A 16,631-nucleotide genomic window follows, 5' to 3' on the forward strand; every position below is an offset into this window, starting at 1 on the left:
CAGGGTGCTGCGGGGTCCCTCCTCAGGGCCCCCAAGCTGAAAAGACGGAGGCCACATTGCCCGAAGTTCCCTTCTTCACACCCACCCCTTCCTGGGCCAGGACTGAACCCTCCCCGCGGCCCTGGGAGCTTGACACTTAAGAACGTTTTCTGCAGCCACAGAGAGAGCCCATTGCTCAGCCAAAGCGGAAGCGTCCTGGCTTCTCCAGGAGAGTGCAGCCCTCCTCTGCAGCTGTGTGGGCTGCAGGATGGGGGCCGCGCCTGCCTTCTGATTGTTTCCTGTGTCTGCGGACACCACCTTCCAGGTTTTCCAGTGATCACGTTAAAAAAGGTAAAAAGAAATAGGTGACATTAATTTTAATAACATTTTATTTACTCCATTACTTTCGCAGTGTCATCATTTCAACATGTAATCAATATAATCACATTTTAAGTCGGAGATTTTGCATCCCTCTTTGGGAACCTGGTCTTTAAGATCATTGTAGCATATATGCTGCACACCTCGATCCAGACTGACCACGTCAGAGATGCTCGGTGGCCTGTGTGGGGTCACTGTGCGGCGGGGCGCCAGGGCGCACACACCCGCCGCCCCACGGGCCTCCCTGCAGCTCTCGCGTCCTGGCCTTGCCCTTTGCCCCGGGACAGAGGTGCTCGCTCTGGGGAGATTGCGTGTTTGCTCAGGAGTTTCTGAAAGAGGTTCAGTGACCCTAGTAAACATGTGCTTCCTCTAAGATCTGCAGGGCGTGTCCCTTCTCCCACGTGGCCTAGAGCCCTCGGTTAGAGGCTCCTCCTCCCAGGGCGGGTGTGGACAGAGGCCAGGCACTGGCCTTCAGGGAGTTCAGAAAGAACTGACAAAAGATGGCTGCAGAGGAAACTCAGATTAAAAAATCAGAGGAGGGACTGCCCTGGTGGCCCAGTGGTTAAGACTGCACTCCCGATGCAGGGGGCACGGGTGTGATCCCTGGTTGGGGAACTAGGATCCTGCAGGCTGCTTTGGCCTCCCCCAGAGGCATGGTCCCGGGGGGAGGAGGCAGCTGGAAGTGGCATCGCATGTGGTGTCCTCCAGGTCGGGTGACCCCGGCCCACCCGAGGCGGGGGTGAGGAGCACGTGGACTTACCATCATGGGTGCACGTGGTGCTCGGGTCGAGGGACCACCTGGGAGAGCAGACTGGGAACGCCGCCCTTCCTGGTCCTGTACAAGACAGGTACCAAGTGGGCTTGTTGAGTTACATTTCATTCTTTGGGTGGATAAACGATGCTTGTTACAGACGCGACCCTACCTCTTTTATTTTTCCCTCTGTTCTATGCAGCTTGCAGGATCTTAGTTCCCTAACCAGGGAGCAAACCCGCATCCCCTGCAGGGAAAGCACTCAGTCCTAACCGCTGCACCGCCAGGAAGGTCCCAGAGACCCTTCCTCTTAAGCCTCATGTCCCCCCAAATCTCCCCTACCGCTTATGAGCATACTCCCCCAACCTCTTGTGGTTTCAGGTGTTAAAAGGTCTCTGTGTTTTCTCCATTTCTCATTTTCACTGCAGTTTTTTCCCCCGAGTCCCTTCTGTGTATCCGGTGATGGAAGGTGGTGCCAGGCATAAGAAGTTGGGAGATGACTCCTGCTTCTTGTTGCTCCCGGAGCAGTTCGGGTCTAGTGTCGGTGCCCCGTCCTAGAAAATAGGACCTGCTCTGCTCGGGCCTGAACTGTTCCCCGGGTGCCGGCCCCGCGCCCCGCTCCTGGGCCTGGTGGCCGCAGTGGCTGGAGGACGTGTCTGGCTCTGCCCACAGGACTTGCAGGACCGCAACAACAAGCTGCAGGCTTCAGTGTGTGAGCAGCCCAGCAGCCACACGCCCTCTCTGCCGTCTGTCTCGGGCACTTCCTGTGGACAGGCACAGGAGCCCAGTGCTGTCCTAGTGCTCCACCCAGGCCCCAGGCCCGGCGGGCTGTGCTGGTCCTCTCTGCTTCTCGTGACTCACGGCATGCCTTGGCTTGTTGGCCCCGGAGCTAACATCTCGGTTCCAGTCTGAGTGGTGTCTGGATCATTGGACTGGGTTTCCTGGGCACCTGCCACATGCTGTCACAGCTGGGTCTGCAGCCGGGACTGAGACAGGTGTTTGCAGCTTTCAGCCCCAGGGGGGTGGGCAGAGAAGGCTCCATTCTCTGGCATCTGTACCCCTTGTTACAGGCCTGTTCAGATCTTATGTTTCCTCCTGGGTCTGTCTGGGTAGATTGCTTCAAGGCATTTGGACATGGCCGTTTTTCAAAACTCCCGACTGGGCGTTTTACTGAATGGTCCTCAGCTTGGATGCCTGGTTAGATGCCTTCTTTATGGGACCATCTTCTTTACTCTGATGTGTGGTCTTTCGTGAAACTGTCTTTGGAATACATTCCCTCAGTTTTTGTTTATCTGAAAATGTCTCAAATTCTCTCCCATTTCTGAAGGCCGGTCTTTCTAGGAGCACAAACTTTGATGCGCAATTAAAGGCTGCCCTCTGCCCTCTGACCTGGGCAGGCTGCTCTGAGTGAGCATCCATTTTCCATTGCTGTGGTGATGAGTTACCAGGAAGTCAGAGGCTTAAAGCATCACACCTTAGGATTTCACGGTGTTTGAGCCTGGAATTCAGAAGTGGGTACGACTGGGCGGGAATCTCGGTGTTGGCCGCCGCCTTCCTTTTTGGAAGCTCGGGAGGAAACCTACAGGCCTCCCATTCTTGATCCACACCTTCCTCCTCTCACACCAGCAGTGACTGGCTGGTCCTCCTCACGCTCCATCCTGACTCCCAGTCTTCTGCCTGCTCTTCCACAGTGGAGGGCCCACTGGACAGTCTAGGACTCTCTTTCCATCTAAGGGCAGTGAACTAGCAGCTTTAATTCTCTTTGTTGCGTTGATTCCCTTTTGCTATGAAATGGCACATTTGCAGGTTCTGGATGCAGACGTCTTTTAGAGGCTGTTTTCCTGTCCCTACAGGAGGTGACCTCAGTTGTGTCCTCAGGTTGCTATTAGCTTCTCCATCTTCTGTGGTTTTTCGTTGGTGTGTTTAGGTGTGTATTTCTTTCGTTTTAACTTTTCTTGAAGTGTTAGATGCACACACACAAAAATGTACATGTGTATGCAACTGGAAGAATCGTTGATAAGTAGGACACATTTGTGTCACCAACACCCAGAATATGCCCTCCAGGGTCACTATTCCAAGTCAGGATAGTGCTAACCCCTGGGGAGCTCTGGAGAGCCCCATTTTTTGTTCTCTGTGCTGGTATACCTAAGAATGGAATTGCTGAATCGTAGGACAGAAGTGTGGTTTTCATTTTACTCTCCGTACTTAGAAATATTATGCCTGTTGAATATCTAGGTTTGTGTCCTATGAAAATCTTTCAGCCATTCTTTGTAAAACATTGCTTCTCCCCTCAGTGGTCTTTCCAGTTGGGTGTATGATATTAGATCTTTTCACTTTTCCTCCTTTTCCTAACCTCTCTTTCATTTCTTCCATCTTCTTTCCTGTATGTGGCACCTTCTGGGCACTTTTCCATGTCTCTGTGTTCCAGGTCAGTGATTCTTTCTTCAGCTATATCTAATCTGCCAGTGAGTTTTTATTTTGACATTGGGGGTTTTTTTTTTTTTTTTTTTCAAACATTCCATTTGGTCCTGCCTGATCATTTCTGATAGCTTACTGTTGCTTGTTTGTCCATTTTTTATTTCCATCTTTTATTTAAGTAAACATTTAATAATATTTATCCGAAGTTTGTGTCTGATAATTCCAATATCTGGGATCTAATCCTGTTGTTTTGGCTTCTTCTGACTCTCATGAGTGGTCCTTTCCCACATTCGTTGTGGTGACCTTTGATTGTGAGCTCGTGCTTACATGATGTTCATCTGTGGGAATCCTGAGAGCTGTAGTAGAGGGTTCTCCCTGCAGAAAGGATGTGTTTTGCTTTTGCTAAGAAGACTTGGGAACCACTTCATCTGAGACCACTTTAACCTCTTCCACGGAACCAGCCCATCACGTACGGCCCTGGTGTGGTTTCTCCACACTGATGTAGGTGTTGGCCTCAGGGTAACCCCATGTTTGGGTTCCTTAATGTTCACAGCTTTGGTTTCAGCATTCAGGTTTTCGTTTAATGCCCCTAGAGGTTTCTGTAACCTTCTGTGAGGACACCAGACGTTAGATGATCAGCTTTGCACAGGCTCTGGTTATCTGGTGAGTGTGGAAGACTAGGATAAGGCAACCACCATCTTATTTGAGGTCCAGGAAACTGGAAACAGGAACCCCCACCCCCCCCACCCCACACCCCAACCCCCTCACCCACATGCACACACACATCTGCCTTGAATCAATTTTGCTTTCCATCCAGGATCCTGAATGACAGTTCAAAATACAGACCTCATTTGTGATCACACTCCTCCTTGAAACCCTCCACGTCTTTTAAAATTCCATTGACTTCTATGTCTTCATTTTTCTCTTTAGTTCCTTATGAGAAAAATGAAATTGTACTTATGCTTTGAAGGATATACTTCTGCTTGATATTATAAGAATAATACATTAAACATATGAGATCATGTGCTTTGAGTACTTTTGGATTGAGAAAACTAGAAGCTAATGCCAGATAGAGACCTAATGTTTAGGGGACTATTAGTGTGACCAACATATATTAAGGATAGATTTTCAGGGCAGCAGGCCTGAGTTTCAAGCTGCCTCCCTGTGATCTTTATTGGTCAATTGCTCATCTGTTGCACATCAATGGAGTTACCATCCAGGGAGGCTAAGAGCATCAGAAGCCAAGGACTCCTGGCAGACTTGGCCTGGGCAGTCTCTGTCAGAACTTGCTTTCCCCTCCTGAAGGTTCCACATTGCATGGGATCACCCTCCGTCCGCTGACGCAGGCATCTTTCCAGTTTCCTCCAGTGCTGACCTCAGCGTGTAGGATGGGGGCACTCTCTTCCTAGGATTCAGCTTTCTGAGTCCTTGTGTTCCTCAGCTTTGTGCTCGGGGTCCCTGGGGGAGGGGGGAGATTTCCTTGCAACAACCTCATGAGGACTCTCACCCAGCATCTTGCATTGGTGCGAGCTGTGAGCACGCTGACGTTTCAGTGAAGGTAAGGAGATGCAGGAACGGGCCAGCTGGAAACACAGAGAACCAAGATGCTGAATACGCTAGTCAATGGCTCTGTTAGGAGCTAAGAAAGCTTTGTTTGTCTGTAGCTTATCTTTTGGGAAATGCAAACCAGAGCAAGTTAACACTGGATACAGGGAAGGAGCTGGCCCCTGTGTCCCCATCCAGGGAAGGAAAGTGTGGCTGGGGGTCATTGCAAGACCAGGCTCTGTCGGGTGACCAACTCCTGGAATTCCCACTCTTCTTCCTTTTAAAAATTTGTTATACAGAATCGAGTTGGAAAAGCTTTCTGAAGAAGTCACGCTCTTGAAAAATGAGGTGGGGAAGATCTGACAAGAGCTTGAAGCTTCAGAAAGGACAGAGGCTGCACAGAGGTAAGGGCCAGCTCAGTGGTCCCACCCCAACCACCCATCCCGGACGCGGTTTGCTCATCGTAGAAGAAGCTCACAGGGCGTTGCTGTAGAAAGTGGGAAGTGTTCACAGATAACCCACATTCCAGGAACAGTCAGCAGAGACCTGTGCTGCCCTCCGACCAGCCTTGATGGGCACGGGAGGGCTCAGGCGTCCTATAGAAATACTGCACAGCGTGCTCCAGGGCCGGAGGAGGCATCCTGCATTCCTGTAGGGCAAGCGGGCCTCTCGCAGCCTTCCTGGGCCAGTGGACTCGGTTTGTTCTGGTCCTGATAGTGGTTTCAGCTGTGCTTCTGTCCAAGCCGCATTCCTGGTCTGTGGATTTCAGTGTATCGGAGTCAGGGGTCTAGGGCAGGGGCCTGAGCACTGAGGCAGGAGCTGTGTGTGTTGTGGAGGGACACCCGTCAGTGGATTTCAGCTTTCACCATCAGCGCCTCATCTGAGGAGGTTTCGGCTTTTTTTTTTTTTTTTTGAAATAAAATTCAAATGAGCTCAGCTCTAAACTGCCGAGAATGTGGTATTGATTTGATAAAAGTGCCTGACGATTAAAGTGTGGAATCCAGAGTGGATTGTCCAGTTTCCCCCAGTGGTCATGTTTTGTAAAACTTTAGTATAGTGTCTGTGTTAGTTTGCTAGGGCTGCGATAGCAAACCACCACAGACTGAGGGGCTTATACAACAGAAATTTATTTCCTCAAAGTTCTCGGAGTTAGAAGTTCAAGGTCAGGGCAGGGCTGGTTTCTTCTGAGGCCCCTCTGGTTTGTATACAACTGTCCTCTCCTGTTCATCCTTCAGATGTGCCTGTGTCGTCATCTTTTATTAGGGCACCATCATACTGGATTCATACGACCTCGTTTTGCCTTAATCAGCTCTTTCAAGACCCCATCTCCAACTGCAGCCCCTCTGTACAGTACGCCAGTACAGTCTTGGAGGTTTGGGCTTCAGCATGTGAATTGGGGTGTGAGGGGGCGCACATCAGCCCTTAATGAGCATCACAGCTAAGCTATTGACATTGATGCACTCCGTAGGTCTTACTTCCCCAGTTTTGGTGAGGGGTGTTCTTTTTCTTGGGGGAGTGTTTCATTGCCCCACGGCTCGTGGCATCTCAGTTCCCCAACCAGGGATGGAACCCCAGTGTCCTGCCTCGGAAGGCAGATTCTTAACCACGGGACCACCCAGAAAGGCCACATGCTTCCACAGCTTTCCTTCTGTACTCATGTGGGTGTCAGGTCTACACGGTTTTATTGCCTGTGCAGGTTCGTGTCTCCACAACCACAGCTGCAGCTCCACAAGGTCCTTCATGTTGTTCATTCACAACTACGTCTGCCATCTGTCTTCCTGCCCACCTACCCCAGCCTCAGCCCCTGAAAACCACTAACTGTCCTTCATCTCCAGAATTGTGTCGTTACACAAGTGACAGAAAAGGACTCATACAGAATGAGATCTTTGGGATTGCCTTTTCTCACATAGCATGATTCCCTGCCGTGTGTCCACAGTTTCTTTCTTCCTGTCGCTGGATGGCATTCCAAGGCGTTAATGTCCCACAGCTTGTCTTCAGTTCAGTCGCTCAGTCGTGTCCGACTCTTTGCAACCCCATTGACTGCAACACATCAGGCTTCCCTGTCCATCATCAACTCCCAGAGCTTGCTCAAACTCATGTCCATTGAGTCGGTGATGCCATCCAACCATCTCATCCTCTGTCATCCCCTCCTCCTGCCTTCAGTCTTTCCCAGCATCAGGGTCTTTTCCAATGAGTCAGTTGTTCACATCAGGCAGCCAAACTGTTGGAGCTTCAGCTTGAGCATCAGTCCCTCCAATGAACACCCAGGACTGATCTCCTTTGGGATGGACTGGTTGGATCTCCTTGCAGTCCAAGGGACTCTCAAGAGTCTTCTCCAACACCACAGTTCAAAAGCATCAATTCTTCAGCGCTCAACTCTCTCCATGGTACAACTCTCACATCCATCATGACCACTGGAAAAACCATAGCTTTGACTAGACGGACCTTTGTACACTTTTTAATATGCTGTCTAGCTTGGCCTAGATATATGGATATATAGGCCAGTATAGCTTTCCTTCCACGGAGCAAGCGTCTTTTAATTTCATGGCTGCAGTCAGCATCTGCAGTGATTTTGGAGCCCAAGAAAATTAAGTCTGTCACTGTTTCCATTGTTTCCCAATCTATTTGCCATGAAGTGTTGGGACTGGATGCCATGATCTTAGTTTTTTGAATGTTGAGTTTTAAGCCAACTTTTTCACTCTCCTCTTTCTCTTTCATCAGGAAGCTCTCCAGTTCCTCTTGCTTTCTGTCATAAGGGTGGTATCATCTGCATATCTGAGCTTATTAATATTTCTCCCGTCAGTCTTGATTCCATCTTGTGCTTCATCCAGCCCAGCATTTCATGTGATGTACTCTGCATATAAGTTAAATAATCAGGGTGACAGTATACAACCTTGACGTACTCCTTTTCCAATTTGGAACCAACTTGCCTTTATGCTCCCCTTTGAAAGGATGGCTGGGCTGATTCCAGTTTTGAGCTGTCACAGAAGCTGCAATGAACATTCCTAGGCAGGTGTTTGTGTGGATGTAGGTTTTCATTTCACAGGATAAATGCCCAGGAGAGCAATTGCTGATCTGCACCGCAGTTGCATGTCTAGTTTTATATGAAATGGCCCAGCTGTTATCCAGAGCGGCTACTCACAGTTTTATGTTCCCGCCAGCAGTGTATGCTAGGTTCAGTTGCCCCACATCCCTGTCCACACTGGGTGTTGTCACTGTTATTTTAGCCACTCCAGTAGGTGAGTGACCCTGAGTCAGAACAGCTAGAGCGGCCCTAGTTGGTTATCCCCTTCCCCTCGCTGATTCCGGCCTGGTAGAGAAGGAGGTTTCCCTTGAGGGCAGAGAGCAGAACGCTCTGTGTCTTCAGAACAGTCGCCGTCCTAGTCTGCTCAGACTCCGTACAGAATGTCACAAGCAGGCGGCTTAAACTGCAGGAGTTTGTTTCCCAAGGTTCTCAAGGCCAAGGTCGAGGCGGGGCTGGCTTGGTTCCCATGAGGCTCTTCCACGCTTGTGGGCAGCCCCCTCTCACTGTGTCTCCTTATAAAGTCACTGTCCCATTGGGTTAGGACCCCACCTTGTGAGCACATTTAACCTTAATGACCTGTTAGCAGCCTTGTCTCCAGACAGTGGTGACTTTGTGGGCCCGGTTCTACCCTCAGCTGCCACTCTGTTTAGGCCTCCAGCCTTTGACTCCTGGTGAGCTGTGATGCTCTTCACCTGTTCTTTTTTTTTTTTTTTTTTTTTGCGAGTAAGTAAAGCTTTATTCTGAAATTTTGCATCCTAAAATATCAACTATCTCCCCTGAAGATTCATTCAGGAGTCTACCTGAGCACAGAGGTGATATAAAAAAAAAAAAAAAAACAACTGACAGCTTCTGAATTTTATAGTTTGCTTGAAATTGCACCTTTGTACCCCAACTTACCCATGATATCACTCTCCACACCCAATGACAATGATTACACTGCAGCCCTCCTCGCTTCTCAACTTTCTTCAAATGTCCAGTCTGTTCCTTTCTTCATGGGTAACAGGTCATCCAAGGTGATTGTCCTGTTTTTGTTAAAATTATACCTGAATTTTTCTCACATATTCATTAATTTCTGTGTGCTGGTTGCTATGACTTGTTGGAAAAACATATTCCTGATGTACCATGAAAATGCTGCATACAGAAATGTACATACATACATACATGTACAGAAAGCATTTGATAAAGACATTCTAATTGCTTTTGTGGTTGGAAACAATATTTTTTTTTCATTTTTTTGAAAAATTAATTAATTAATTTATTTTTCTCAGTGGGTTTTGTCATACATTGACATGAATCAGCAATAGATTTACACGTATTCCCCATCCCGATCCCCCCTCCCACCTCCCTCTCCACCCGATTCCTCTGGGTCTTCCCGGTGCACCAGGCACGAGCACTTGTCTCATGCATCCCACCTGGGCTGGTGACCTGTTTCACCATACATAATATAAATGCTGTTCTTTCGCAACATCCCACCCTCACCTTCTCCCACAGAGTTCAAAAGAACTAAACAGACATTTCACCAAAGAAGATATACAGATGGCTAACAAACACATGAAAAGATGCTCAACATCACTCATTATCAGAGAAATGCAAATCAAAACCACAATGAGGTACCATTACACGCCAGTCAGGTTGGCTGCTATCCAAAAGTCTACAAGCAATAAATGCTGGAGAGGGTGTGGAGAAAAGGGAACCCTCTTACACTGTTGGTGGGAATGCAAACTAGTACAGCCGCTATGGAGAACAGTGTGGAGATTTCTTAAAAAACTGGAAATAGAACTGCCATATGATCCAGCAATCCCACTTCTGGGCATACACACTGAGGAAACCAGATCTGAAAGAGACACGTGCACCCCAATGTTCATCGCAGCACTGTTTATAATAGCCAGGACATGGAAGCAACCTAGATGCCCATCAGCAGATGAATGGATAAGGAAGCTGTGGTACATATACACCATGGAATATTACTCAGCCGTTAAAAAGAATTCATTTGAACCAGTTCTAATGAGATGGATGAAACTGGAGCCCATTATACAGAGTGAAGTAAGCCAGAAAGATAAAGAACATTACAGCATACTAACACATATATATGGAATTTAGAAAGATGGTAACGACAACCGTTTATGCAAAACATAAAAATAGACAGAGAAGTACAGAACAGACTTCACCTTTCTTCTTTCCGGTTTCCAGAGCATTGGTTTGCCCTGTGACTTCAGTTCTCTGATGGATCTCAGAAGAGTTGTTGACTCTCAGTTACTCAGCTATTTCTTTGTTCTTGTTGGGAGGGTAGGAGTGATGAGTTCCAAACTCTTTCCAGGCCGGGGCGGAAATGGTGTTTTGTTTCTCACGTGGGTTTCTGCACGTTCACTGTCAGGACATAGAAGCATAGTAGATTTTCAGCTGCCGACCTGTGTCCTTGCTGACTTCCCACTCACTCTGGGAGTGCTTTTGTCGCCTCTGTTTTCTCAGACACCTGCTGTACCCTGGAGAGAGCTGCAGTTCCCATCTGCGTCTTCCCACCGCTGCCTGCCTGTCCCCGAGCCTGGCTGATAAGGTGGGAATAGCCGCCCTGGGGCGACAGTGATGCCCCCGCCTAGCTGTGCATGAACCCTGCTCCGAGGCTCAGAGGGCTTCAGACCCTCAGCCTCCAGAGAAATTGCTAGGGAAAAGCAGAGGAGCAAAACATGGTTTGTGTGAAGCTCCGTCTCAGGAGTGTCAGCTCTACATTTAGAGGGAGGCTGCTGTACGCGGCTGGTGTGAGTCCCGTTATGGAAGGAATTAAACCCAGCGAAGAACCCAGGAGGTAAACAGGACAGAATAACTTGATCCTCCGAGGATCCGGCATGAGGTCACTGGGAGGGCTACAGGCAGGCCTTCCAGGCTCTCAGGTGCACAAGCATCCCTGAATGGACTTTGTGTTAGTCTCTCAGCCCTATCCGATTCTTTGTGACTCCATGGACTTTAGCCTGCCAAGCTCCTCTGTCCGTGGGATTCTCCAGGGAAAATTACTGGAGTGGGTTGCCATGCCGGCCTCCAGGGGATCTTCCCAACTCAGGGACCAAATCTGTGTATCCTGTGTCTCCTGCATTGCAGGTGGATTTTTTACCGTCTGAACTACCAGGAAATGGAGTGTGGGCATCAGATAAATGGACTCTTTAGAAATCGTGAGCTTTCCTGGACACGCCCTTACCTTGTGGGGTGGCCTACCAGGTAGAGATGCAGTTTTCTGTGTCTGGTGGTGACCCTGAAGGTCTGGGCAGTCACCCCACAACTGCTGTGCCTTTTCCCCAGCAGCTGTATGGAGCCACCCAGAGGCTGTGGCTGGCCCGGTCCCAGCACGCCCAGCGGGTGCAGCAGTTGCAGGACGAGATGGCACAGCGCGTGCCCACAGGCCGTGTGGCCGAGCTGCAGCAGCTGCTGGAAGGGGAGCAGCGGGCAGCTTGGCAGCTCCGGGAGGAGGCGCAGGTGAGTGGGGACAGGGCTGGGAGGCCATCTGGGGGTGTCGGAGGGGGTGAGTACGATCTCTGGTGACTTAGCCACAAGCTGCCCAGGTGCCAACAGGAGGACGGCCCGACAGCCCTCCCGCCACGTGGGACGTTTATGGAAGCCACGGTACACGGCTTCTGCTGGGAACTGGTGAGTCTTGAGCAGCCGACCCTGAAGTTCCTCAGCCTGTTTTCTTGGCTGAGTGTGTCTGCAGCCAGCCACACACGTGACCTGCTTCCAGGTCTGAAAGGTGGTGATAGAAGGGCCCCAGCAGAGAGATGGAAAGGGATAGCTCTTCAGGAGTGCAGGCAGGTGCAGAGGTCCTGAGGTGGGCTACGCTTGGCGTGTTCAAAAGCAGCAAGGAGTAGGGGGCTGGTTGGACATGAGATCAGCACAGTGACAGCACGGACTTGGGGGGCCCTGCTGTGTAGCCAGCCTCTCATGGAGAAACAGTGTTGCTGCCTTAAAAGGGCAGCAGAAGAGTGGCTCAGAGCGTGCACTGCAGGGGACTGGATCCTGGCTCCACCACCTGAGCCGAGTGATTTAACTGACTGAGTGATTTAGCCCTCTGTGCTCCGATTTCTTTGATCCTTTGGAGGCAGCGGTTCCCACCTCAGAGCAGTCTCTCAGGCATCAGGGAGTGAGCACCTCAAAGTGCGAGCCTGGGAAGCACGTTTGGGTCCTCAAAGTTCATGGGCCAGTGGGAGGGTGAGGAGGGGCAGAGGGCCAGGTGCCTTCCTGAGGAAGGAATTTGTGCAAGATTGGAAAGGTGGGAAAATCTGCCAGTTGTAAAACACAAATTCTAACGAAGAATGGCCTTATGGCATTATGCAGCCACGATATGCTGGAGAGACATTTAATCTAGGACAGATTATTGACAAAGGAAATTTAGTCAGAGATCCTCGAGAAAGACTATTATGTTGGGGGACACTGAACTTTGAGTCATGTAGGATTAAAATCCTACGACAAAGAGTCTCTAATCTGCTCACACTACAGTGAGAAATGCAGCTTTGTAGCTTGTGAGACATTTCTAATGATCCCTCCCTATGGATGAAAGGTTAGCCAGATGCTCAGATTTTGTGCACTTCAGCTGATTTCCATTCTAAAGTAAATAAGCCTGAGATGATTCCTTTTAAAGTGAACCGTGTTGATCTCTAACCTCCTCTTGTTCAGGAAGCACATGAAAAACAGCTGGAAGCAACAGAAGAGCAGGTGGAGGAGGTGGGGATGACTTTGAAGAACATGGAAGTGCTCTTCCAAGAGAAAGTGGGTGAGCTGAAGGAACAGGTGAGTGATGGACGCCTCCTTTGGGTGTCCGGGTAGCTGATGAGGGAGACAGGACCCAAGAGAACCCTGTGTCCTGTGGAAGTGCTGAGGAGGGGAGAGGAGGGCAGGGAGAGAGGGGAGAGAGAGGCCTTGCTGTCCTGTGAGGTCTGCTTGGTGCTCCGGGAAGTGAAATGTGAGCATTTGTGGAGATACTTCTCTCACACAGGGACCGAATGTGGTTTATCTGGAGCGCCCTGGGCCACGGGTCCGCAGTTCTAGTCTCTCTGTGCAGGCTGCCCGCTCCAGACCCCCACTCCCCATTTGTGAAGCCCCTGCCCTGCCCGCACCGCCGCCCTCCAGCCTTGTCTGTCCCCAGGTCCTCACTTTCCTTCCCAGCCGTCCGGCTCTTGGTGACCGCACTACCCTCCAGTCACTCGTGGCAAAACCTCAACCCCAAGTCAATCTTAAGGCTCCTACATGCCAGGGGTACATCCTCAGAGTAGACAGCGGCTTCTCTGATGGCCTCAAGATTCTGCAGGTCCTGGCCCCTCCCCTCGGGCCCTTGCCCAGCCGGCGTGGCAGCTCAGCCTTCCTCACGGGCCTCCTGGCTGTTCCTGTCACCCACACATGTGCCGGCCTCTGCCCGGGAGGTTTACCCAGGCAGCCTCCCCCACGTCCCCCATGCTCCTCTCAGGGCTGTCTGTTCACCTGAGGCTCAGCCGTGTGTCCCCCGCCTGGCTTCTCTGTGAACACGCCAGCTGACCCTGCGTGCTCTGCTGGCTCCTCCCGTTAGAACACGTGCCTGTGGGAGCAGGGCCGCGGCCGGGCAGCACTTGGCCCGCAGAGCTGCTCAGTAGCTACTTGAGTGAGTGAACTCAGCGCGGACTGTCAAAGCCCAAAGCCGGGACCCCTGCGTCTTTGCATCTTGACCGTGTGTCCTGTGTCCCCATCGCTGGAGCCCCTGTCAGTGTTGTGTGGGCGGCACCCAAGGAGCCTCAGCGCGTCCTGCTGACATGGTGGGCCTGCAGAGCCCGCTGAGATAAGCCAAACAGTTCGCGTGCTCCTGACAGGTTCCTCCTTGTCTTTTGGAGGCCTCCAGATTTGGGTCTTCTTGTCTTCATTTCGTGGTAACCCAGTTTGTACAAAGGTGGCTTAAATTTTCTCTACCACATAGTTCGGCAGTTTCCTCTCTCATGCCAGGATAACAAAACCTGTCATTGCATCCAACATGTCTCTGATTTGTAAGGTTCCCCAAGCTAGTCTGAACGCGTGTGGAGGAGTAGGAAGGGAGAGCTGGTGGCGTGGCGTGGCTGCGTGAGACGTGCAGTACACTGTGGCTCTCTCCCCTCTCCAGTTTGAAAAGAGCACAGGATCTGATCTGCTGCTCAAGGAGCTCTATGTGGAAAATGCCCACCTGACAAAAGCGCTTCAAGTCACTGAGGAGAAGCAACGAGGCACTGAGAAAAAGTCCCGATTCTTGTACGGAAAAGTTAGAACTCTCAGCAAACTCCTCAGCAAGATTGCTACAGCTTCCCTCGCTGTGTAAACTGCTTTTCTTCCTGGAGTTCATTTTGAAGGAACGTCTATTAAAGTAAACCAGTGTGACACCGTAACTTACTGTGGCTCACTGGCTGTACACCCCTGGATAAACGAGGATTGTGATTCTGTTTACCCCACAAGCATTTAATGAAGGGTTGTATGCCAAATGCCTGGGAAACACGTTGGAGAGGACTATTTTTTTTTTTAGTGGTCCTTGGGTAACTTCCAGAGTTACATTCCTAATTTTGCTACTGAAAAACAAACCAGATTATGGGGTTCTCAGCAAGGTAAATGGTAAAATAAAACAATTTTCATCTTGCACTTCTGACCTTGGCTACAGAGATTAAAATGCAAAGTCAGGGCTCTGTAGTTTTACCATTGCACTGTTAGTTCTATGGGTTTAGTCACTGGCATTCTCGATGGTGGATCGGTGTAGACACTCCAGAAATGCTACACTTTCTGTAACTTTCAACTATTGATAAGGGATAGAGGAAGGAAGCCTTTTTGTCAGGGCCTGTTCGACCACGAGGGAGGTCTAGACAGTGCTGGTGTTTTAGGGCTGTGGACTCAGGGAGGATGGTATCGTATCCATTGTGAATGCAATCTTTTCCTCACTGAAATGTCATCACACTGCAAAGTGTATTATATGTTTAAACACCAGGAAAAAAGTACAGTTTTATATTCAAGATATACATAAATTATGATCATTTGATCAGAATTAACTACTGTAATATGAAGTCACTGTATCTGCAATAAAATCCTTTTCTATTCAAATGGATTAACTTCTAAATATTTTTTAAACTAAAATATTTCAAACATATAGAAAAATAGTTCTATAGGAAACATTCATATGTATTACATAAACATGCAGATGTGTTAAGAACATTGTTACAACATCTTGGACAGAAGCCCAGTCCCTGTTCTACTGCAGCCAACCTCTTTTCCCTTCCTGGTGGCAACCGCTCTCCTGAGGCTGCTGCACGCCCCCTCCCCTCCATCTGTCTGCACATTTACTGTACATGCTTGAACGAGAAAAACCTTAAACCGCTGGAAGAGATGGAAAGCTCAGATCTGGGGTAGGAGGACTCAACAGCATAATGTGGACTCTTCTCTCCATGCACCTATGGTTGCTCAACCTATGACAAAGAGGCAAGGATGGACAGTGCGGAAAACCCTCTTCAATAAGTGGAGCTGGGAAATCTGGACAGATCCATAAAAGAATGAAATTGGAACGTTCTCTGATACCATACAGCAAAGTATACTCGAAATGCATCAAAGACCTACATGGAAGCTTTTAGAGGAAAACATAGGCCGAACACTCTTTGAGGGAATTCTCTGGCAGTCTAAGGGTTAAGACTCGGCACTTTCACTGCTGTGGGCCTGAGTTCGAGCCCTGGTCAGGGAACTAAGATCCCACAAGTCGCATGGCACAGCCAAAAAAAAAGCACTCTGACATAAATTGCAGAAATATCCTTTTTGATCCATGTCTTAGAGTACCGAAAATAAAAACAAAAATAAACACATGGGAGTTCATTATACTAAAAAGCTTTTGCACACCAAAGGAAACAATAAAGCAAACAAAATGCTAACAAGGACAAAATATTTGCAAAGGAAGCAACTGACAAGGGATTAATCTTCAAAATATGCAAATAGCTCTTGTAGCTCTATGTCAAAAAAAAAAAAAAAAAACACCCAAAAACCCAGTTTCAAAATGGGCAAAACAAATAAAAAATAGAAATGGGCAGAAGACCGTGATAGACAGCTCTCCAAAGAAGACATACAGATTGCCAGTAGGCACATGAAATGATGTTCAGCATCACAAATTATCAGAGAAATGCACGACAGACCTGCAATGAGGTATGACATCACACTGGTCAGAATGGCCATCATCCAAAAGTCTACAAATAATAAAGGCTGGAGAGGATATAGAGGAAAGGAAACCCTCCTACATGATTGGTAAGACTGTAAATTGGTACAGCCACTATGCAGAACTGTATGGAAGTTCCTTAAAAAGCTGAAAATATAATAGAACTACTGTATGATCCAGAAGTCCCACTCTGGAGCATATATCTGGAGAAAACTAATTCAAAAAGATACACATACTCCAGTGTTCATTCCAAACTCCCTTCCCATCCAAGGTTGCCACATACCATTGATCAGAGTGGCCCGTGCTATGCAGTAGGAAAGACGATTGAGTTTTCCACCTTGGATCCATCACTTACTGTCAGATGGCTTTGGTGAGGC

General features: G+C 49.1%; 1 protein-coding gene across 1 annotated transcript in view; it reads left to right on the top strand.

Moving 5' to 3' along the window:
• LOC133044579 (ninein-like protein) overlaps positions 1–15,042 on the top strand; it is a 38,992-nt gene extending 23,950 nt beyond the window's left edge. The window contains exons 8-12 of the mRNA XM_061126001.1: positions 5,371–5,475; positions 10,566–10,650; positions 11,388–11,561; positions 12,756–12,869; positions 14,203–15,042. Of these exons, the coding sequence (XP_060981984.1) occupies positions 5,371–5,434 (64 nt within the window). The 3' untranslated portion in view covers positions 5,435–5,475; positions 10,566–10,650; positions 11,388–11,561; positions 12,756–12,869; positions 14,203–15,042. The remainder of the gene's footprint in view (positions 1–5,370; positions 5,476–10,565; positions 10,651–11,387; positions 11,562–12,755; positions 12,870–14,202) is intronic.
• The last annotated feature ends 1,589 nt before the right edge of the window (positions 15,043–16,631 follow it).

The sequence above is a fragment of the Dama dama genome, chromosome 23 (genome assembly GCF_033118175.1).
Source record: "Dama dama isolate Ldn47 chromosome 23, ASM3311817v1, whole genome shotgun sequence".
NCBI lineage: Eukaryota > Metazoa > Chordata > Mammalia > Artiodactyla > Cervidae > Dama > Dama dama.